Source organism: Ranitomeya imitator, chromosome 5 (assembly GCF_032444005.1).
Source record: "Ranitomeya imitator isolate aRanImi1 chromosome 5, aRanImi1.pri, whole genome shotgun sequence".
Lineage (NCBI taxonomy): Eukaryota > Metazoa > Chordata > Amphibia > Anura > Dendrobatidae > Ranitomeya > Ranitomeya imitator.
This window is the reverse complement of record NC_091286.1, coordinates 562,831,025-562,854,970: the sequence shown is the minus strand read 5'-3', so window position 1 is coordinate 562,854,970 and position 23,946 is coordinate 562,831,025. Positions and strand designations below refer to the sequence as shown.

The 23,946-nt window shown below is 45.2% G+C and overlaps 1 protein-coding gene across 1 annotated transcript in view; it reads left to right on the top strand.

Annotated features, from left to right (window-relative positions):
• The window catches only part of MYO7B (myosin VIIB), a 258,153-nt gene that overhangs the window by 201,340 nt on the left and 32,867 nt on the right, over positions 1-23,946 (top strand). Inside the window, exon 41 of the mRNA XM_069727694.1 lies at positions 2,489-2,602. Coding sequence (XP_069583795.1) covers positions 2,489-2,602 — 114 coding nt within the window. The remainder of the gene's footprint in view (positions 1-2,488; positions 2,603-23,946) is intronic.

Sequence of the window (23,946 nt, the reverse complement as noted above, 5' to 3'; positions counted from 1 at the left end):
ATAAAAACCAAGACTCCTCTAACCTTGTGCAAAAAACAGCAGCCATGGGTTCTTCTGAGCAGCTGCCTAGCACTCTGAAAATGAAAATGGTGGAGGCCCACAAAGCAGGAAAAGGCTACGAGAAGATAGCAAAGTCAAGATAAGGTCTCGAAGATCAAGCAAAATTTCAGTGAAAGCTGCTCTTGGATAAGACCCCCGCTTGACTGTAAATGACTTTCAGAAAGATTTTGCAGACTCTGGAGCTGTGGTACATTGTTCTACTGTTCAGAGACACCTGCACAAATATGGCCTTCATGGAAGAGTCATCAGAAGAAAACCTCTCCTGGGTCCTCACCATAAAATTCAGCATCAGAAGTATGCAAAAGAACATCTAAAAATCCTGATGCATTTTGGAAATAAGTCCTTAAGAACCGAAGAGGTTAAAATAGAACTCTTTGGCCATAATGATAAAATGTATGTGTGGAGAAAAAAGGCACAGAGTTTCAGGAAAAGAACACTTCACCAATCATTAAGCATTGGGGTGAATCAATCATGCATTGGGGTTGTGCTGCGGCCAATGGCACGTGGAACATTTCACGAGTAGATGGAATAATGGACTCAATTAAATTTCAAGAAATTCTTGATGCAATCATAACACCATCTGTAAAAAGCTGAAGTTGAATAGAGGATGGCTTCTACAAATGGATAATGATGATCCTAAACACACGTCAAAATCCACAATAGACTACATCAAAAGGCAGAAGCTGAAGGTTTTACAATGGTCGTCAAAGTCCCCTGACCTGAAAGTCATTGAAACCTGTGGTAGACCTCAAAGTAGCAGAGGATGCAAGACAACCCAGGAATTTCACAGAACTGGAAGAATTTTCCAAGGAAGAATGGATGAAAATCCCTCAAACAAGAATCGAAAGACTCTTGTCTTGGCAACAAAAAGCGTTTACAAGGCGTGATGCTTGCAAAAAGGGGCACTACTAGGTATACTAACCTTGCAGGGTTGCCCAATTTACCCATTTTATTTTTGGAATTTTTTAAATGTAAAAGATGAAAATTTTTTTTTTTACTAAAATACAAAGGAAATGTGTCATCTGTAACTTGAGGCCTTTTAAAGATCATTTCATGTTCAACTTCCTTAACTGGTCCCAATAACAGTAATTTTCACCAGGGTGCTCAAACTTTTACATGCTATTGTATGTCTATAAGACGTTTGAGTTGGAAGACCCACCGCCATTCCAGGAATCATGGACTGCGATTCACGGATGTATGAATGCAGCATTAAACTAATGGAGATCACTGAGGCTAATGATTGGCTACAGCTATCATTTGGGATTTATGGGATGTCACAACTTCAGTAAGCATTCATCCATGTGTTAAAAAAGTTAATGTGGACTGCTACATTGACGTGCATTAGTCAGTGTGTTGTCCATAATCTATTAGTTTTGCATACGAACAGCACGTGGGTGTTTAATACATTTGCATATGTTTAATAGCCAAATCTAACTTTAATATTTTTCGCTTGTGGAAGTGTCTCTAAGAACTATAAAGGGTAGATGTGAGCTCTGCATGAATCCAGGGTGCTGCTGTCTTCATTATCTCACATATCAGCACAGCTTCTATCCTGCACTTACAGTTGTGTGAAAAAGTCTTTGTCCTTTTCCTGATTTCCTATTCTTTAGCATGTTTGTCACACTTAAATGTTTCAGATCATCAAACAAATTTAAATATTAGACAAAGAAAACACAAGTAAACACAAACTGCGGTTTTTAAATGAAGGTCTTTATCATTAAGGGAAAAAGAAATCCAAACCTACAGGGCCCTGTGTGAAAAAGTGATTGCCTCAACCCCTTAAAACATAAATTGACTGTGGTTTATCACTTCTTTTGGAAGCTGAGTTCAACTTCCCAAACCCAGGCCTAATTATTGCCGCACCTGTTCTCCATCAAGAAATCACTTAAGTAGGACCTGCCTGACAAAAGTGAAGTAGATCAAAAGTTCCTCAAAAGCTAGTTATCATGCAGCAATATAAAGAAATTCTGGAACAAATGAGAAACAAAGTAATTGAGATCTATCACTCTGCAAAAGGTTATAAAGCCATTTTAAATGTGAAGAACAGACACATATTTTTTTCCTCTACATACCCTCCCATACCTAGCAAAAAAATATTGTAAGCAGTACATATACTGTATTTTCGATGGAACTCCACCGCTTTATCACACAGTTTAATTTTATTTGTATAGGGGCCGATGTGCAGCACCGGGCAGTGGCCATTAAATAGAGTGTGGAGCTGTGGTGTTCCATGTCATACATTGTAACAACTGATAGCGGGGGTGCCACTTGGCTGACCTCTAATAACGAGCTATTCATAACCAGTCCTAAGGATAAGCCATCAACATTGTGCTAATGTAAAGCTGCGTTAAATATCTGCTTATTCTTAATAAAAGGTTACATATAGACAATAGAGACTCAATAAATGATAAGTTTCATCTTTTCACAGGCCTTTGAAGTTGGCACAAACACTAAAGTGAGAGAAGTGTGCCAGAGCATTTCTAACAAGCTGCAGCTCAGTTCCTGGGACGGCTTCAGCATCTTTTTAAAGATTGGAGACAAGGTACGTCTTTACATGTTTTACTTTAATATCTGCATTAAACACGGCTGTATTAAACATTTGACTGCACAAAAAGGACAGAGGAGTTAAATAGCTAAAACCATTATTTTATTCAAATGCATAGAAAGTAAATACATATACAGTGGGGCAAAAAAGTATTTAGTCAGTCAGCAATAGTGCAAGTTCCACCACTTAAAAAGATGAGAGGCGTCTGTAATTTACATCATAGGTAGACCTCAACTATGGGAGACAAACTGAGAAAAAAAAATCCAGAAAATCACATTGTCTGTTTTTTTAACATTTTATTTGCATATTATGGTGGAAAATAAGTATTTGGTCAGAAACAAACAATCAAGATTTCTGGCTCTCACAGACCTGTAACTTCTTCTTTAAGAGTCTCCTCTTTCCTCCACTCATTACCTGTAGTAATGGCACCTGTTTAAACTTGTTATCAGTATAAAAAGACACCTGTGCACACCCTCAAACAGTCTGACTCCAAACTCCACTATGGTGAAGACCAAAGAGCTGTCAAAGGACACCAGAAACAAAATTGTAGCCCTGCACCAGGCTGGGAAGACTGAATCTGCATTAGCCAACCAGCTTGGAGTGAAGAAATCAACAGTGGGAGCAATAATTAGAAAATGGAAGACATGCAAGACCACTGATAATCTCTCTCGATCTGGGGCTCCATGCAAAATCCCACCCCGTGGGGTCAGAATGATCACAAGAACGGTGAGCAAAAATCCCAGAACCACGCGGGGGGACCTAGTGAATGAACTGCAGAGAGCTGGGACCAATGTAACAAGGCCTACCATAAGTAACACACTACGCCACCATGGACTCAGATCCTGCAGTGCCAGACGTGTCCCACTGCTTAAGCCAGTACATGTCCGGGCCCGTCTGAAGTTTGCTAGAGAGCATTTGGATGATCCAGAGGAGTTTTGGGAGAATGTCGTATGGTCTGATGAAACCAAACTGGAACTGTTTGGTAGAAACACAACTTGTCGTGTTTGGAGGAAAAAGAATACTGAGTTGAATCCATCAAACACCATACCTACTGTAAAGCATGGTGGTGGAAACATCATCCTTTGGGGCTGTTTCTCTGCAAAGGGGCCAGGACGACTGATCCGGGTACATGAAAGAATGAATGGGGCCATGTATCGTGAGATTTTGAGTGCAAACCTCCTTCCATCAGCAAGGGCATTGAAGATGAAACGTGGCTGGGTCTTTCAACATGACAATGATCCAAAGCACACCGCCAGGGCAACGAAGGAGTGGCTTCGTAAGAAGCATTTCAAGGTCCTGGAGTGGCCTAGCCAGTCTCCAGATCTCAACCCTATAGAAAACCTTTGGAGGGAGTTGAAAGTCCTTGTTGCCAAGCGAAAAGCCAAAAACATCACTGCTCTAGAGGAGATCTGCATGGAGGAATGGGCCAACATACCAACAACAGTGTGTGGCAACCTTGTGAAGACTTACAGAAAACGTTTAACCTCTGTCATTGCCAACAAAGGATATATTACAAAGTATTGAGATGAAATTTTGTTTCTGACCAAATACTTATTTTCCACCATAATATGCAAATAAAATGATAAAAAAACAGAAAATGTGATTTTCTGGATTTTTTTTTCTCAGTTTGTCTCCCATAGTTGAGGTCTACCTATGATGTAAATTACAGACGCCTCTCATCTTTTTAAGTGGTGGAACTTGCACTATTGCTGACTGACTAAATACTTTTTTGCCCCACTGTATGACTGAAGTAGACAGAATGAAAAGACAGCACACTGGCTACCAAACAAATATTAAGGTGTAATGGATGCAATGCAATGCTTATCACATATAACTGCATTAAGTAAAGAGCACTGTAGTCATATTGATGGTACATATCACATACAGTTATATGAAAAAGTTTGGGCACCCCTATTAATCTTAAGCTTAATGTTTTATAAAAATTGTTTTTTTGCAACGGCTATTTCAGTTTCATATATCTAATAACGGTTGGACATAGTAATGTTTCTGCCTTGAAATGAGGTTTATTGTACTAACAGAAAATGTGCATTCAAACAAAATTTGACAGGTGCATAAGTATTGGCACCCCACCAGAAAAGTGACATTAATATTTAGTAGATCCTCCTTTTGCAAAAATAGCAGCCTCTAGTCGCTCTCTGTAGCTTTTAATGAGTTCCTGGATCCTGGATGAAGGTATTTTTGACCATTCCTCTTTACAAAACAATTCCAGTTCAGCTAAGTTTGATGGTCGCCGAGCATGAACAGCCCTGTTCAAATGATCCCACAGATGTTCAATGATATTCAGGTCTCGGGACTGGGATGGCCATTCCAGAACAGCGTAATTGTTCCTCTGCATGAATGCCTGAGTAGATTTGGAGCGGTGTTTTGGATCATTGTCTTGCTGAAAGATCCATCCCCTGCGTAACTTCAACTTTGTCACTGATTCATGAACATTATTGTCAAGAATCTGCTGATACTGAGAAGAATCCATGCGTCCCTCAACTTTAACAAGATTCCCGGTGCCGGCATTGGCCACACAGCCCAAAAGCATGATGGAACCTCCACCAAATTTTACTGTGGGTAGCAAGTGTTTTTCTTGGAATGCTGTGTTTTTTGGCCGCCATGCATAACGCCTTTTTGTATGACCAAACAACTCAATCTTGGTTTCATCAGTCCACAGGACCTTCTTCCAAAATGAAATTGGCTTCTCCAAATGTGCTTTTGCATACCTCAGCCGACTCTGTTTGTGGCGTGCTTGCAGAAACGGCTTCTTTCGCATCATTCTCCCATACAGCTTCTCCTTGTGCAAAGTGCATTGTATAGTTGACCGATGCACAGTGACACCATCTGCAGCAAGTTAATGCTGCAGCTCTCTGGAGGTGGTCTGAGGATTGTCCTTGACTGATCTCACCATTCTTCTTCTCTGCCTTTCTGATGTTTTTCTTGGCCTGCCACTTCTGGCCTTAACAAGAACTGTACCTGTGTTCTTCCATTTCCTTACTATGTTCCTCGCAGTGGAAATTGACAGGTTAAATCTATGAGACAGCTTTTTGTATCCTTCCCCTGAACAACTATGTTGAATAATCTTTGTTTTCGGATCATTAGACAGTTGTTTTGAGGAGCCCATGATGCCACTCTTCAGAGAAGATTCAAACAGGAGAACAACTTGCAAGTGGCCACTTTAAGTAGCTTTTCTCATGATTGCATACACCTGGCTATGAAGTTCAAAGCTGAATGAGGTTAGAAAACCAAAAAAAGTGCTTTAGTAAGTCAGTAAAAAGTAGGTAGGAGTATTTAAAACAAGAAAATGATAAGGGTGCCCATACTTATGCACCTGTCAAATTTTGTTTGAATGCAGATTGCACATTTTCTGTTAGTACAATAAACCTCTTTCAAGGCAGAAACATTACTGTGTTCAACAGTTATTAGATATATGAAACTGAAATAGCTGTTGCAAAAAAAATAATTTTTATAAAACATTAAGCTTAAGATTAATAGGGGTGCCCAAACTTTTTCATATAACGGTAATTTATACAATGCATGTGTCAGTAAAGACCATGATCAGTTATCCCGTATAAATATAGTCACATCAAATTAAAGGGAACCTAAACTCCTTATTTACAGGTGCTCCTCACAAAATTAGAATATCATCAAAAAGTTAATTTATTTCAGTTCAATACAAAAAGTGAAACTCGTATATTATATAGAGTCATTACAAACAGAGTGATCTATTTCAAGTGTTTATTTCTGTTAATCTTGATGATTATGGCTTATAGCTATAATGAATATCTAGATGTGTGGATAGCACATTGAGCCCTCAGTTGTTCACAGAAGTTTGAAATTGCATAATACAATTTATTGTGCAATTTCACCTGGGTACGCCGATACCCAATATGAGGGAGAAAACTACTGTTTGGGCGCACGGCAGGGCTCGGAAGGGAAGGAGCGTCATTTGACTTTTTGAATGTAAAATTTATTAGCCGACGTCATGTCCCATTTGGAGAACCCTTGATGTGCCTAAACAGTGGAAACCCCCCACAAGTGACACCATTTTGGAAACTAAACCCCTCAAGGAATGTATTTAGATGTGTAGTGAGCACCTTGAACCCCAACATGCTTCACAGAAGTTTTTTAACTTTAAATCAAAAAAATCACATTTTCCCCACAAAAATTTTATTTTGGACCCAAATTTTGCATTTTCATAAATTGCACCATACAATTTGTTGTGCAATTTCTCCTGAGTAGGCCGATACCCCACATGTGGGGGAATACTACTTTTGAGGCACAGTGCAAAGCTCAAAAGGGAAGAGGCGCCATATTGGAGTTCAGATTTTGCTGGAATGGTTTGAGGGTGCCATGTCACATTGGAAACCCCCACTATGTGAACTCATTTTACAAACAATACTCCCAATTGAATTCATCTAGGGGTGCAGTGATCATATTGACTCCACATGTGCCTCGCAGAATTTTATACCATTGAGCGATGAAGAAAGAATAAATTACATTTTTATCACTAAAATTTTGTTTTAGCCCCAAGTTTTTAATTTTTCTAAGGGCTAATAGGAAATTGTTTTACAACAAACTGAGGTCCATTTTTCCTGAGTGCGCCAATGCCATACATGTAATCAGGAAGTATTTTTCAGGCGCAGTGCATAGCTCAGAAGGCAAGGAGAGATTTTGCTGTTATGATTTGCAGGTGCCATGACCCACTGGGAGTGCCCATGAAGTGCCAACACAGCAGAACCATGCATAAGTGACCACCATTTTACAAACTACACCTCTCAATTAATTCATCTAGGGGTGCAGTGATCATATTGACACCATGGGTGTGTCACAGAATTTTATACCATTGGGCAGTGAAGAAAAAATAACTACATTTTTACCACCAAAATTGTGTTCTACATTTTCACACAAGAGGTGGTTTAAAATGGCACCAAAATTTGGCCCACTATTTCTACTGAACATGGTAATACGCCATATGTGGCTGAACAGTACTACTTAGCCATATGGAGAGACTTGGGAGGAACGGAGCGCTATTTGCCTTCTTGAGCGTAGATGTTCCTAGAACAGTTTGCAGACTCCATATACAGAGCCCCTAATTGCAAGAAGAGCAGAATGCCTCTTCAAGTGACCCCATTTTGAAAATTATACCCTTTTGGGAATTTATCTACAGGTGTAGTGACGATTTTGATACCATGGTTATTTTCCAGAAACAAGCAGTAATGAATGTTGCTGAGTGAAAATTGCAAAGCAAACTTCAGTTGTAGTGACTAGTACGCTGTAGTGACCAGTACATTGCAGTCACCAGTACGTTGTAATCACTAGTACGTCATGCCCGGCCCTTGCTTCTGGAGGCAAGCACCCGTAAGTTAGGCTGGCTCTCGTCGCTTCAGAAATGTCAAACGTGGACTCTATATGTGGTTTAGGTACACTCAGAAGGGAGGGAGCATTTAGATTTGAGAGCAGAGAATTTGCTGAATTTCTTTTGGTGGGTGAGGAGTAGTGATGAGCGAACCCCCCGATGTTTGGGATCGGCGGGTTCGCCCGAGTTTTTTTGTAAAGTTCGGGGACAGAGATGACGCGAACTTGCATCCGAATGCCGAACTTGGAGTTTACAAAAAAAAAAAGAATATAGCGCAATGGGAGGACGCTTCGTTGGACAGGTAAGTATAATAATATTTATAATGCTTATTATTAATTTTATTCTTTCTTTTACAGGCCCTGGACCCAAACTGGACCTGAACTGTAACACGGGTTTCCCATGGAAACCCGTGTTCGGGACCTTGTGACCGAACACTATGTGTTCGGTACAGATCCTGAACTTTACAGTTCGGGTGTGCCCATCCCTCGTGAGGAGACATTACGCTTTTCCAGAGCCTATGTGCTACCAGCAACATGGAAGCCCCCTATATTTCCATTAACAGATGACTGAGTGAGGGCTTGCTTTTTTATGGATTGAGTTTAGGCTTTTTTTTTTTTAAACATTTTACATAACGCTTGGGATCACATTTATCTGGCACTCTACGCTGACCACTTACAGTACTTTGGGGTTTCTATCTAAATCTCTGAGTGACATGATTTAGATGAAACCCCCAAGAGATTCATTCACTATAATGAGGCAGCAGAGTTACTCTGCACTACGTCTGGCCTCTGTTCAGCGGTGTCCTTTTCAGAAGTGCACAAAACTGTGGCCGACGGCACTTTTATGCAATCCTAAAAAGATGGACACCTCCGGATCACAGGTCACATGGCGTCCACAGTGCCTCCATCTGCTTCATTATAGGGAATCTTCGTCCAGGGGTTTAGTCTGAATCATGTATTTCAGAGATTTACACGGAAACCCCAGTACAAGCACTCAGCGCAGAGTGCAGGATAAATGTGTGCCGAGCCTTACTTCGATGTTTGGGAGGCAGAATGAAAAAAACAACAGCAGGTGAAGAATTAGTTTTATTTATTTTTTTACGCCGTTCCTTGTGTAGTATAAATGATGAGGCGACTTTACTTTTTGGATCGGTGCGATTACAGCGACATCAGATTTATATCGGGTTTTTATGTTTGACTGCTGTCACACACACACAGAGTCAAGTGAGGGCCTGTTTTTTTGTGGGATGAGTTGGTTCTTTTATTGGTACCATTTTTGGGTACATGACATTTTTTGATTGCTTTCTATTCCGATTTTTGGGAGGCAGAATGAGCAAAAACCATCAATTCAGATTTTTTTTGGGGGGAGGGGTTATGCCATAACATGTGTGGTAAAATTGTTTTTTTTTTATATTTTGGGCGTATTTACACAATAAAAACTATTTTATAAAAAAATTATTATTTTTGCATCGCTTTATTTTGAGAGCTATAACTTTTTTTATTTTTTCACTGATGGAGCTGTATGGCAGCTTGTTTTTTGCGGAAAAAGATTATGTTTTCGGTGGTACCATGTTTATATACATCCGTCTCTTAGATCGCTTATTATCCACTTTTTATGCAGCGATATGATGATAAAGCATTGTTTTTTGCCTTGTTTTTTATTTATTTTTCTTATGGTGTTCATTAAAGGTGTTAACTAGTGGGACAGTTTTCTAGGTCAGGTCATTGTGGACGCGGCGATACCAAATATGTGCACTTTTATTGTTTATGGGTTATTTTAATACAAATATTTATTTAGGGATACAATATCTTTTTATTTTTTTATTTTATTTTAGATTTTTAGATACCGTGTATACATATATATTTACAATTATTTTTAAAAAAAATTAACTTTTTTTACTTGGTCCGACTGTGGGACTATCATTATTTGCAGGCTGCTTGCTTGTACAGTATGGGGATGCAGCATCATCCCCATGCTGTATAGACTGTCAGCTCTGCACTGACAGAGAGATTTCCTCATCATGCACTGTGCATGATCAAGCAACTTTCCTAGCTCTGGTGACCCAGATGTCGTCATGATGACATCAGGTCAAGATGGCAACGATCGCTATCCCGCATCACACCACTGGGTCTAGGATCCAAGGGATTGAGTTCGATCTCAGCATTTAGAGTGTTAAAGTGCCGGGAGTGGTGTGGGACGGCTCCTGGCACTTAGTGCCGCATGTCAGCTGTCAGAATCAGCTGACACCCAGTGGTGATGATGTAATAATCAGTCATTGGTTAAGTAAGCCCAGGGCACATGGATGTATTATTACAACAGATGGTAGAAATGGGTTAAAGGCACAGCGTACAATACATTTATACTTTTACACATGAGAGGAGGTTTACTCTCCTTGTGAACTGTTGGAAAGTTTAGTGCAGGGGCCTCAAATACGCCACCCAAGGGCCACATGCAGTCCCTGAGGCTATCGTCTGTTGGACACATGGCACCAAAGCCAGGGGCATAACAATCGCGGTTGCAGAGGTTGCGACAGGGTCGGTAGGGCTGGAGGCCCGCTCTGCAGAGAATGGGCCGTCTCCTCTCTGTGTGAGAGGAGCTGCACTGTTTCTGTACTTTTGGCTGGGCAGCGCTGGGCTCCGCCCCCTCCAGCTTCTGCCTGTGACTGCTGTCAGGGCCAGCGTTATGGGAGGGCAAACCCCAGGGTCCCCACCTATAAAGGGAGTCCCCTGATTCTGCAGCCCCTTTATGATGTTCACAGAGGGTATACAGCAATATTTACAGTGAATAATGCTGTGCATCCTCTGTAGTACTAGTCCCCGAGAGCATCTATTTCCCTCTCCCCGTGGCGGGTCAGAAGTTGAGAGACAGGGGGAGGGGACGGCACACAGCACAGGAGAGCTTAGATGCTAGTGACAGGAAGCTGCTACAGTCCTGTCTTTTTCCTCCTCATCATCATCATGGCTGCCCCTAAATCACTGGCCTGGGATCTGCACAAGTGAAGTAGCAGGACATGGTAAGTATATATATATATATATATATATATATATATATATATACATGTATGTGTGTCCAGCAGATCTGCCTGGTTGTGCAATATTATATTACCTATATCCATATTGTCACATTTACCGTTCATGAGTGAGGAAAAGCTGTGTGACAATGTTATTAATTGCACCTGCTTGAATTCGTTACCTGTATAAAAGACACCTGGCCACACAATCACACCAACCTCTCCACCATGGCCAAGACCAAAGAGCTGTATAAGGACACTGGGGACAAAATTGTAGACCTGCACAAGGCTAGGATGGGCTAAAGGACAGTAGGCAAGCAGCTTGGTGAGAAGACAAAAACTGTTGGCACAATTATTAGAAAATGGAGGAAACATAAGATGACTGTCAATCTTCCTCGGTGTGGGGCTCCTTGGAAGTTCTTGCCTCACGTGTTAAGGATGTTTCTGAGAAAGGTCATAAATCAGCCCAGAACTACATGGGAAGACCTGGTCAATGACCTGAAGAGAGCTGGGACCACAGTCTCAAAAATTACCGTTAGTAACACATTACACCATCATGGATTAAAATCCTGCAGGGCACGCAAAGTCCCCCTGCTCACGCCAGCACATGTCCAGACCCATTTGAAGTTTGCCAGTGACCATCTGGATGATCCAGAGGAGGTATGGGACAAGATCATGTGATCAGATAATACCAAAAAATAACTTTTTGTTATCAACTCCACTCGCCATATTTCGAGGAAGAAGGATGAGTTCAACCCCAAGAACACCATGCCAACTGTAAAGCATGGTGGGGAAACATCATTTGGGGCTGATTTTCTGTAAAGAGGACAGGGCGACTGCATTGTATTGTAGCAAATATGGATGGGGTCATGTACTGCAAAATTTTGGGTAACAACCTGCTTCCCTCAGTAAGAGCATTGAATATGGGTCATGGCTGGGTCTTCCAGCATGACAATGACCCAAAACATACAACCAAGGCAACTAAAGAGTGGCTCCATAAGAAATATTTCAAGGTCCTGGAGTGGCCTAGCCAGTCTCCAGACCTGAACCCAATAGCAAATATTTGGAGGAAGCTGAAACTCAATGTTGCCCAGCGACAGCCCGAAACATGAAAGATCTGTAGCTCTCTATGGAGGAGTGAGTCAAAATCCCTGCTGCAGTGTCGGAAAACTTGATCAAGAACTACAGGAAACGTTTGACCTCTGTAATTGCAAACAGAGGTTTCTGTTCCAAATATTAAGTTCAGTTCTAAACGGAGCAGAGGCTGGATGTGTGGTCTGTTTTTGTAGACTGGGCAGAAGGTGGATGTGTGGTCTACAGTCTATAAGTAAGGCAGGAGTGGATGTTTGCTCTGGGGTCTGTAAATAGGGCAGGAGTTGATGTGTGGTCTGGGGCCCGTAAATGGGATAGAATTTGGATGTGTGGTCTGAGGTCTGTAAATGGAACCTTAGTGGATGCGTGGTCTGAAGTCTGTAATCGGGACAGAGGGTGAGTGTGTGGTCTGGGGTCTGTAAATGGGGCAGGAGTTGATGTGTGGTCTGGGGTCTGTTAACGGGCATAGAGGGTGGATGTGTGGTCTGAGATCTGTAAATGGTTTAGAAGTGGATATGTGGTCTGTAAACGGGGCATGAGTGGATGTGTAGAGCAGCACAGTAGCTCTATGGTTAGCACTGCAGTCTTGCAGCGCTGGAGTCCTGGGTTCAAATCTCACCAAGGAGTTTTTATGTTCTCCTCGTGTTTGCGTGGGTTTCCTCCAGGTACTCTGGTTTCCTCCCACAATTCCAAAGACATACTGATAGGGAATTTAGATTGTGAGCCCCATTTGGGACAGCGTTGATAATGTGTGCAAACTGTAAAGCGCTGCGGAATATGTTAGCGCTATATAAAAATAAAGATTATTATTATTATGTGTAGTCTGGGGTCTGTAAACGGGGTATGAGTGGATGTGTAGTCTGGGGTCTGTAAATGGGTCAGGAGTGGATGTGTGGTCTGGGGTCTGTAAGTGGGGCAGGAGTGGATGTGTGATCTGTGGTCTGTAAACAGGGCAGGAGTGGATGTGTGATCTGGGGTCTGTAAACAGGGCAGGAGTGGATGTGTGATCTGGGGTCTGGAAACAGGGCAGGAGTAGATGAGTGTTCTGGGGCCTGTAAACGGGAGTAGAGGGTGGATGTGTGGTCTGAAGTCTGTAAATTGGGCAGGAGTGGATGTGTGGTCTGGGGTCTGTAAGGGTCTGTAAATGGGGCAGGAGTAGTGTGTGGTCTGGCGTTTGTAAATGGGGCAGGAGTGGATCTGTGGTCTGGAGTCTGTAAATGGGGCAGAAGTGGATGTGTGGTCTGGGGTCTGTAAATGAGGTAGAAGTGGATGTGTCGTCTGGGGCCTGTAAATGAGGCAGATGTGAATGTGTGGTCTGGGGTCTGTAAACAGGGCAGAGGGTGTATGTGTGGTCTGGGGTATGTAAACGGGACAGAGGGTGAATATGTTGTCTATTGTCTATAAATGGGTCAGAGGGTGGATTTGTGTTCTGGGTTCTAAAAATGGTTGTATGTCTTCACTGTGCTCTGTAACCAGGGAAGGGTGTGTGATTTGGGGTCTGTCAATGGGCTGGTGGTCTGGCCTTTATTATTAATGAGGTCTTTTAGTTTTGGGATCTGGGGAATCTGTTATTTTTGGGGGTGGGGTGTGTAGAGGTTCAGTATATGTATTTATTTTGGGGTTTTGCAGAATAGGTAATATGTTCTTTTTCACCGTATGCCTATCTGCATGTGTCCGACGTTTCACCCACCAAGATACCTAATGACCGCAATATTTTAATATTTTAGTATTATTGGGCTTAAAAGTGGGCAGAGGTTTGGGCGCCAGCATGTGATTTTTAAGCTAAATACTCTAAATTGGGATACATCCTATATACAGTGCCTTGCGAAAGTATTCAGCTCCCTAGAACTTTTCAACCTTTTCCCACATATTATGCTTCATATTATGCTTCAAACATAAAGATACCAAATGTAAATTTTTTGGTTATTTCAAATTTTTGTGGAAAATGAAAAACTGAAAAGTGGGGCGTGCAATATTATTCGGCCCCTTTAACTTAATACTTTGTTGCGCCACCTTCTGCTGCGATTACAGCTGCAAGTCGCTTGGGATATGTCTCTATCAGTTTTGTACATCGAGAGATTGAAATTCTTGCTCATTCTTCCTTGGCAAAAAGCTCGAGCTCAGTGAGGTTTGATGGAGATCATTTGTGAACAGCAGTTTTCAGCTCTTTCCACAGATTCTCGGTTGGATTGAGGTCTGGACTTTGAATTGGCCATTCTTAAGGTACCGTTACACTAAACAACACTACCAACGATCACGACGAGCGATACGACATGGCCATGATCGTTGGTAAGTCGTTGTGTGGTCGCTGGGGAGCTGTCACACAGACAGCTCTCTCCAGCGACCAACGATCAGGGGAAAGACTTCGGCATCGTTGAAACTGTCTTCAACGATGCCGAAGTCCCCGGGTAACCAGGGTAAATATCGGGTTACTAAGCGCAGGGCCGCACTTAGTAACCCGATATTTACCCTGGTTACCATTGTAAAAGTTAAAAAAAAAAAACAGTACATACACACATTCCGATGTCTGTCACGTCCCCCGGCATCAGCTTCCCGCACTGACTGTGTCAGCGCCGGCCGTAAAGCAGAGCACAGCTGTAGATCTCTGCAGTTCATCCAGAGTGATCATGGGCCTCTTGATTACATCTCTGATCAGTCTTCTCCTTGTTTGAGATGAAAGTTTAGAGGGATGGCCGGGTCTTGGTAGATTTGCACTGGTATGATATGCCTTCCATTTCAATGCGATCACTTGCACAGTGCTCCTTGGGATGTTTACAGTTTTGGAAATCATTTTGTATCCAAATCCGGCTTTAAACTTCTCCACAACAGTATCACGGACCTGCCTGTTGTGTTCCTTGGTCTTCATGATGCTCTCTGTGCTTCAAACTGAACCCTGAGGCAATCACAAGAGGAGGTGCATTTATACGGAGACTTCATTACACACAGGTGGATTATATTTTTTTTTTGTAAATTCTTTATTTATGAATAATCACAGAAACAGAAGCAAAAAACATACGGTTATGGCCAAAATTGTGATGAACGACATAGTAATTTCAGGTATATCGTAATAAGGAAGAGGGAAGGGGGAAAATACAGAAAGAAGCAGGGGGAAAGGAAACAGAGCGGGGGAATAGGGAAGAGGGCTTCCCCGAGCGGGTGGAAAGGGAGGGGAAGTGAGGAAGGGATCATAGGGGGAAGGGGGGAGAGAAAAGGTAGGGGTGTCAACTAGTACAGCATGAAAAGGAACCATACATTGAAACTTAGTAAGTATCCCGAGAAAGGCAAGAAAATACCAACAGGCCTAATGAGGAACAACTTAGATATACAATGAGGGGCACAAGTAATTAACTATACCCGCTTGCCCGCATATCTTTCCAGGGGGCCCAAACCTTTTCATAAAGGAAATGACTGCCCACCTCCCAACTGGAAAGTTCCTCGAGCCTCGAGATCTGGTCCACTTTGGACAACCATTCTGCCACAGATGGGGGGGAAACATCTCTCCAGTGTAACGTAATTAGATGTTTGGCAGTGTCACGATTACCCTGACCGCTGTCACCAATGGGTCAGGATTCACACCGTGACCGTCACCCCGTCACGGATTGAGGTGACTTTAGGCCAACAGATGGCTATCACATGTGCAGGGGGGCTTATCTTAGTTATCCCTCCACTCCACGATGTGATGAGAAAACACACACAAGGCTATTGACCTCTTAGTTTACAGCAGGGGCTTATTCTAGGTATCCCACTGCTTTTCTATATACCACGCACTGCAGGGATTTATGTATATCCCGCTTACAGTTCCACTTAACACTTGCAGCTCTCTGGTGTCCCCCTTACTCTCAGGTCAGATTAGGTACTGCACCCTGGGTAATTAGTCGCCAGAAAGGCTGCCTGCTATGTACTGGCTATTGGGCACGCTGCAGCAACGCGATAACTACTCCCACTCAGGCAGGAACAATAATTATTAACGCCGCAGCCGCTATAACATAACCCAAAAGTCTGCACACTTCTCGCTGCCACCAGCTTCGATTAAACGGGTCCGAAGCTAACCCAACACAGTAGCGTAATTCTCTTCAAGAGACTTAGGGTACGGTTTAGAACAGGAGAATGAACTAACATATAATAGTATATCCCATTGAAAAATTAGGCAGTGCTTTATCAAAAATATTTTATAAAGATGTTACAAATGAGACAATTGCAAATATGTGCAAGGGTAATTATAACATAAAGGGAATAAATGAGAAAAGATAACACTCACATGTTCAAAACATTGCAGGCAACCAGGCTAGTGGAGTTTTCCATATGTCCCAGCTCATTAGGACGTGCTGCTGGCTTCAGGAGGAGACAAGAAGTCCAGAAGAAGAAATCAAGCAGAGAGAGTGAGCTGGGGATGTGTGCAGCCAGTTATAACTTCAAGGCTGTGACATCACAGAAAGGCTGGCTTATCCAGACCCTCCTCTCTTTACCTTCTGAGTAAACTTTAAACTATTTTCTCTGATTTCTATAACTTCACTACAAAACATGTCAGAGTCCTAACATACTCATAATTCATCTCGGATTAACGTGAGCATTCTAATGAGATCAAATACGTCCTATCTGGGATACATATTTCCAGAGAAAACCCTACTTCTTTACCAGACGGAGTTAGAAGCCCGAGTTTCAAGGGATGGGTAGATACACCGAGTGAGAATAAGAATATATATTTTCGTATTTCTAGCTTAAATCGTTTGCCTAATATCTAACAAAAACTAAACAAAGAATCTTTCATGAATTTTTGGAGACACTTTTCAGTTCTAGCTAGTGGAAGATTCTAACCTGGTCGTAAATACCGTTCGGCCATAAAACTCCCCCACACTCTCTGAGAAGGAAAGCCAGGAATTGGCAGCTACAAACTGTTACTCCAAGAAGGGGGGCTTAGCCCACGCAGGCTAGCAAGAGAACTACTTATGATATTTCATACCATATCGTGACACCTCCCCCTTTTGGTGTGCGCTAGGGAGGTAGGACCCAATGGTATGCCTCCATGGGCACCTCAGTAGGTTCACCCTGGTGGGAGAGTCCATCTGCATTCCCATGCTCCCTGCCCGTTTTGTGTTCAATGGTGAAGTCAAACTGCTGAAGGGAAAGGCTCCAGCGTAGCAACCTGCCGTTGGTTCCACACATGGCGTTTAGCCAGCGCAGAGGGTCGTGGTCGGTCACCACAGTGAAGGGGTGACCGTACAAGTAGGGCTGCAAGCGCTGCAGGGCCCAGACTATGGCCAGGCACTCCTTCTCGATGGTGGAGTAGGCCACTTCCCTCGGCAAAAGTTTCCGGCTCAGGTATAACACGGGGTGCTCTTGGTCCTCCGAGTCAACCTGGCTGAGTACAGCACCAAGGCCAAACTCGCTGGCGTCGGTCTGCACCAAGAACGGTCGACTACTTTCAACACAGGGGCGTTGCACAGTGCGGTTTTCAACGCCTGGAAGGCCCCATCACAGCCATCTGTCCAGTTGACAATGTGAGGTAGCTTCTTCCTGGTGAGGTCCGTCAAAGGTTTTGCCAGGCTACTATAGTGCTTTACGAAGCGCCTATAGTACCCTGCAGTGCCCAAGAAGGACATCACCTGTTTCTTGGTCACGGGAGTGGGCCAGTTCACGATCACTCCCACTTTGTCAGGCTCTGGCTTCAGGGTGTTCCCGCCTACCCGGTGCCCCAGGTAGTGAACCTCCCTCATGCCCATCTGACACTTTCCCGGCTTGATAGTTAGTCCTGCTTTGTGAATTCGCCTGAGCACCTCCTCGAGATGCTGCAGGTGTTCCTCCCAGGAGAGACTGAAGATGGCAATGTCATCCAAGTACGCCACGGCGTACTTCTCCAGTCCCTGAAGCAGGAGGTTGACCATCCGCTGGAAAGTGGCAGGGGCATTCTTCATGCCGAAGGGCATGACCGTGGACTCGTACAGTCCAAAGGGTGTGATAAAGGCGGACTTCTCCTGCGCCTCGGGGCTCAGGGGAATCTGCCAGTGTCCTCGACTCAGATCCATTATTGTTAGGTAATTTGCGCCAGCTAACTTCTCAAGCAGCTCCTCGATGCGCGGCATTGGGTGCGCATCCGAGGCTGTGATGGCGTTGAGCCCCCTGTAGTCCACGCAGAACCGGGTGGTCCGGTCCTTCTTTGGCACGAGAACTACAGGTGAGGCCCACGCACTCCTTGACTGTCGAATCACCCCCAGCTGTAACATCTCATCGATCTCTTGGTGCATAATCTGCTGCACCTGGTCAGAGATTCGATAGGGTGTTTGCCGTAGTGGGGCGTGATTCCCGGTGTCCACCTCGTGGACTGCTAACTCAGTCCTCCCAGGTCGGTTGGAGAACACGACCCGGAAGGGTTCCAGTGTGGTTTGCAACTGCACCCGCTGGGGTTCAGTTAACGAGGCGCTTACCTCCATATCCTCGATGGACCCATCGGCCTTGGCTTGGGCCAGCAAGTCCAGGAGGGTGTCTTCCTCACCGTCTTCGGGCAAGCTGCAGACCGGTAGGACGAAAGGTTCACGTTCGTGATGAGCCTTCATCATGTTGACGTGAAAGGCCTTTCGCCTACCCCGAGCGTGGTCAAGCGTGACCACGTAAGTGACCGGGTTGAGCTGTTGGTGGACGACGTACGGGCCCTCCGAGGCTGCCTGAAGCTTATCCGTTGGTACGGGGACCAGCACCCACACCTTTTGACCCATGTGGTAGGTCCGCTCCCGGGCGTTCTGGTCGTACCAGTGCTTCTGATCAGCCTGAGCCTGCGTCATGTTGTCATGCACCAACTGCGTCAAGGTCTGCATCTTGTCACGGAAGCGCATGACATACTCCACTATGGACACTTCAGAAGGGTTCGGCTCCTCTTCCCAGGATTCTCTTACCAACCCAAGGGGTCCCTGGACTCGCCTGCCGTACAGGAGCTCGAAGGGGGAGAACCCCGTCGAGGCCTGCGGAACCTCTCGGTAAGCGAACAGCAGGTGTGGGAGGTACCGCTCCCAGTCGCGCCCTTGAGTCTCAACCAACATGCGTAGCATCTGTTTGAGGGTACCATTGAAGCGTTCACACAAGCCATTGGTCTGTGGGTGATACGCACTCGATACCAGGTGCTTCACCTGCATTCTCTTACAGAGAGCCTCCATTAGGCGAGACATAAATTGGGTCCCTTGATCAGTAAGCATTTCCCTGGGAAACCCTACACGTGAAAAGATGGCCAACAGGGCATCCGCCACCTTATCTGCCCTAGTTGACGACAGAGCTACTGCCTCTGGGTACCGGGTAGCATAGTCTACCACAGTAAGGATGTATTGCTTTCCAGAGCTGCTGGGGACGGCCAGCGGTCCCACAATGTCCACCGCGATCCTCTGGAAAGGCTCCTCTATCACTGGCAAAGGGATCAGGGGAGCCTTAAGAGCAGGCCCCGCCTTCCCCACTCTTTGACAAGTGATACAGGAGCGGCAGTAGTTTGACACATCTGTCCCCATCTTAGGCCAATAGAAGTGTTGAGACAGCCGGGCCTTAGTTTTGCTGATCCCCAAGTGTCCAGCTAGCGGGATCTCATGGGCAATCCGCAACAACTCACCCTGGAATTGCTGCGGGACGACCAGCTGTCTTTCCCTCAACCACTCCTTTTGTGATTCTCCGGGTACTGTCTCCCGGTACAACCTTCCTCGTTCCCAGAACACCTTCTCCTTATCAGTCTCGGAGAAGAGCGTCCCGGCACGTTGTCTCAAACTCTCTAGGCTCGCATCTGTGTGCAGAGCGGCCTGAAACTCCTGGCTAGGGGAAGCCAAAAGCGACGTCAGGGCCCCTTCCCCACGGGAACCCTCTTGGACCTGCTCTGGGTCCACCTCTGGTTCAGTCACAGTAATGACTGAGGAGGGTCCGGAAGGCAGACAGTTACAGTATCTGCGTTCCGGGCACTCTGACTGCGGGTGACAGCAGCTACGTAGGCTGTCTCCCCGGGGGTTTCTACAGACCCATCAGCCGGCGCTGCTATGGGCTCTACCTCCCCATCCACCCCCAACACTCCAGGGGCAGTGCTAATTATGGGCCAGTTACCTTCCTCGGTGGCACTGGTCACCTTCATGGCGTCACCTTGCTCACGGTTCCCATGCATCTCCCCATTTCCTGTAGCACCGACACTTGCCCCTGTTAGGGATTCCTCAGCCGTCTCACTCCGCAGAGCGACGTGGCTGGGCACGCCTGTACCTATGGACACATTAACCTTCACAGAAAAATCATTATCAGGTTCAGCTGGCACAGGTACAACATTTTCACCATCAATCCTAGGGAAAAAATGGTTATTAGATGCATCATTACAAGATAAAGCATGGTCAGGTAACACATGCGATTTCCCATCATCATCATCATCATCAGGGTTAACTTTACCCGCATTAGTAGATTGGGGCGGGGTGTCAGGGACGTAGTATGCAACCATCCTCCCCAAATCAGTCCCCAACAAAACATCAGTGGGCAAATTATCAGACAGCCCCACTTCCTTCACCCCGCTCCCGACACCCCAATCAATATAAACCCGGGCCATCGGTAAGGGAAAGCTGATGCCCCCAATCCCAGTGACAGTTAGGGTTTTTACCCGGAATGATTTCTTCAGGGGCCGCCAGTTCGTGTCGGATGAGGGTTCGTTCAGCCCCGGTGTCCTTGAGGCCTGTAGCAACATGGCCTCCCACAGTGACGGGCTGTACGTTGTCACACACCCTCCCAACCACACCACCCACTAAAAGAACTGCTGCATTAGGCCTTGGGGCCTTGGCTGGGGTGTTGTTCTGCTTGGTTGGGCAGGAGGGACTGATATGACCAGTCTGATGGCAGGGGAAACACTTGCGAGGTTCGGTGGTAGGTCTGGTGCTGTTGGCCACGGGGCCAGGACCTCTGGTGTGTTGGCTGGCAGGGGTACTGGCGTTGGTTGCAGGCTTACCCCCTCTCCAGCTGGTGGTGACTGGCTTCCGCACTTCCGATCTACGGTTGGCCTCATAGGCATCGGCAATCTGCGCTGCTTTCGTCACATCTTTGGGTTCTCTGTCCATCACGAACTGTCGCACCTCAGCTGGGCAAAGATGAAAGAACTGGTCTTTGATCATCAGGTCTCGCAGCTGTGCAAAGGTGGTCACTGACAGTCCTTGGGTCCACTGGTCAAAGTGGGTCCCCAGTCCATGCACCACATCACTGTAGCTGTCGTGTGGGCCACGTTGGAGGGTCCGGAACTTTCTACGGTACACCTCAGGTGTAAGCTGGTACTTGGCTATCAGAGCCTGCTTGATGGCCTCATAGTCACCATCTTGTTCTTGAGGGAGGGCAGCAAACGCCTCGAGAGCTTTACCTCTCAGCCCTGGTGTCAGGTATCGGGCCCATTCATGTGTAGGCAGCCGGTACTGTCTGCAGGCTTTCTCAAAGGCCCGCAGAAAAGTGTCCAAGTCTCCGTCCTTCTCCATAACAGGGAAGTGATCGGGCCGGGGCTTCGGTATCTGAGCGCTGCTGGGCTCACGTCTCTGGGCGGTGGAGGGCATCCCCCCTGCCGGAGCATCTCCAGTTCATGTTCTCGCTGGGCTTGGCGCTCGGCTCGCTGGGCCTCTCGCTCGGCTCTCTCAGCCTCTCGCTGGGCCTCTCGTTCGGCTCGGGCCTCCTGCCGATACTGCTGAATCAGCCGTAGGCGTCCCTCATGGTCATCAGTGGGGAGTTCTTCCAAGGCCGCCTGCAGGTGGGGGTCCAATTCGCCCGGATTGCTAACAGGGCCGGCATTCAGTGGTTGGACCTCTGCTGCAGCACCATGTTCGCTGGTGCTGGCTTCTGCGGCCTCTGGGCTCTGTGACCTGGCTTGGTCTGCTTCGAATTGCACCAGGTCAGCGACCATTTGAGCCTTGGATTTGGGGGTTCAGGCTATGGTACATGCATATCCCAGCAAGAATGTCCTTCTTCTGCTGGTTGTACCAGGCTTCCCCTTTCGCAGTCATGGTTGCCAAATAAAAGATAGGATAGAAAAACGAAGAGAAAGGGGATAATTACCCATACACAATTGTCTCAAGACTAATAAAACACTGAGTTCGTTCTCCAAACTTATTTGCGCAGAGTCCTCGCAAGAACTTTCTGCAAGTTTTTAGTGAGAGGAATGATTACTCAAACCAAATTACTAATGCTCTAAGATATCCCACCGCCTTGCCACCAATTGTCACGATTCCCCTGACCGCTGTCACCAATGGGTCAGGATTCACACCGTGACCGTCACCCCTACGTCACGGATTGAGGTGACTTTAGGCCAACAGATGGCTATCACATGTGCAGGGGGGCTTATCTTAGTTATCCCTCCACTCCACGATGTGATGAGAAAACACACACAAGGCTATTGACCTCTTAGTTTACAGTAGGGGCTTATTCTAGGTATCCCACTGCTTTTCTATATACCACGAACTGCAGGGATTTATGTATATCCTGCTTACAGTTCCACTTAACACTTGCAGCTCTCTGGCGCCCCCCTTACTCTCAGGTCAGATTAGGTACTGCACCCTGGGTAATTAGTCGCCAGAAAGGCTGCCTGCTATGTACTGGCTATTGGGCACGCTGCAGCGACGCGATAACTACTCCCACTCAGGCAGGAACAATAATTATTAACGCCGCAGCCGCTACAACATAACCCAAAAGTCTGCACACTTCTCGCTGCCACCAGCTTCGATTAAACGGGTCCGAAGCTAACCCAACACAGTAGCGTAATTCTCTTCAAGAGACTTAGAGTACGGTTTAGAACAGGAGAATGAACTAACATATAATAGTATATCCCATTGAAAAATTAGGCAGTGCTTTATCAAAAATATTTTATAAAGATGTTACAAATGAGACAATTGCAAATATGTGCAAGGGTAATTATAACATAAAGGGAATAAATGAGAAAAGATAACACTCACATGTTCAAAACATTGCAGGCAACCAGGCTAGTGGAGTTTTCCATATGTCCCAGCTCATTAGGACGTGCTGCTGGCTTCAGGAGAAGACAAGAAGTCCAGAAGAAGAAATCAAGCAGAGAGAGTGAGCTGGGGATGTGTGCAGCCAGTTATAACTTCAAGGCTGTGACATCACAGAAAGGCTGGCTTATCCAGACCCTCCTCTCTCTACCTTCTGAGTAAACTTTAAACTATTTTCTCTGATTTCTATAACTTCACTACAAAACATGTCAGAGTCCTAACATACTCATAATTCATCTCGGATTAACGTGAGCATTCTAATGAGATCAAATACGTCCTATCTGGGATACATATTTCCAGAGAAAACCCTACTTCTTTACCAGACGGAGTTAGAAGCCCGAGTTTCAAGGGATGGGTAGATACACCGAGTGAGAATAAGAATATATATTTTCGTATTTCTAGCTTAAATCGTTTGCCTAATATCTAACAAAAACTAAACAAAGAATCTTTCATGAATTTTTGGAGCCACTTTTCAGTTCTAGCTAGTGGAAGATTCTAACCTGGTCGTAAATACCGTTCGGCCATAACACTCCCCAACACTCTCTGAGAAGGAAAGCCAGGAATTGGCAGCTACAAACTGTTACTCCAAGAAGGGGGGCTTAGCCCACGCAGGCTAGCAAGAGAACTACTTATGATATTTCATACCATATCGTGACAGGCAGCACTTACTAGTAGTGGTAAAAGTCTATGCTTCCTAGGCCTATAGTTATTCGAAGGGCAGGAAAGCAGGACTTCAGATGCTTGTAAGTCAGTCCCAATTAACTTAAGTTTCTTGAGGAACTTATTAATCTCAGCCCAGAAATTTGACAGAACAGGGCATTCCCAGAAAATGTGGGTATGATGTCTCAGAGAGCTCCGGCAGCGCCAACAGGCGCTATCTTTCATCAGACCTAGGTGGGTT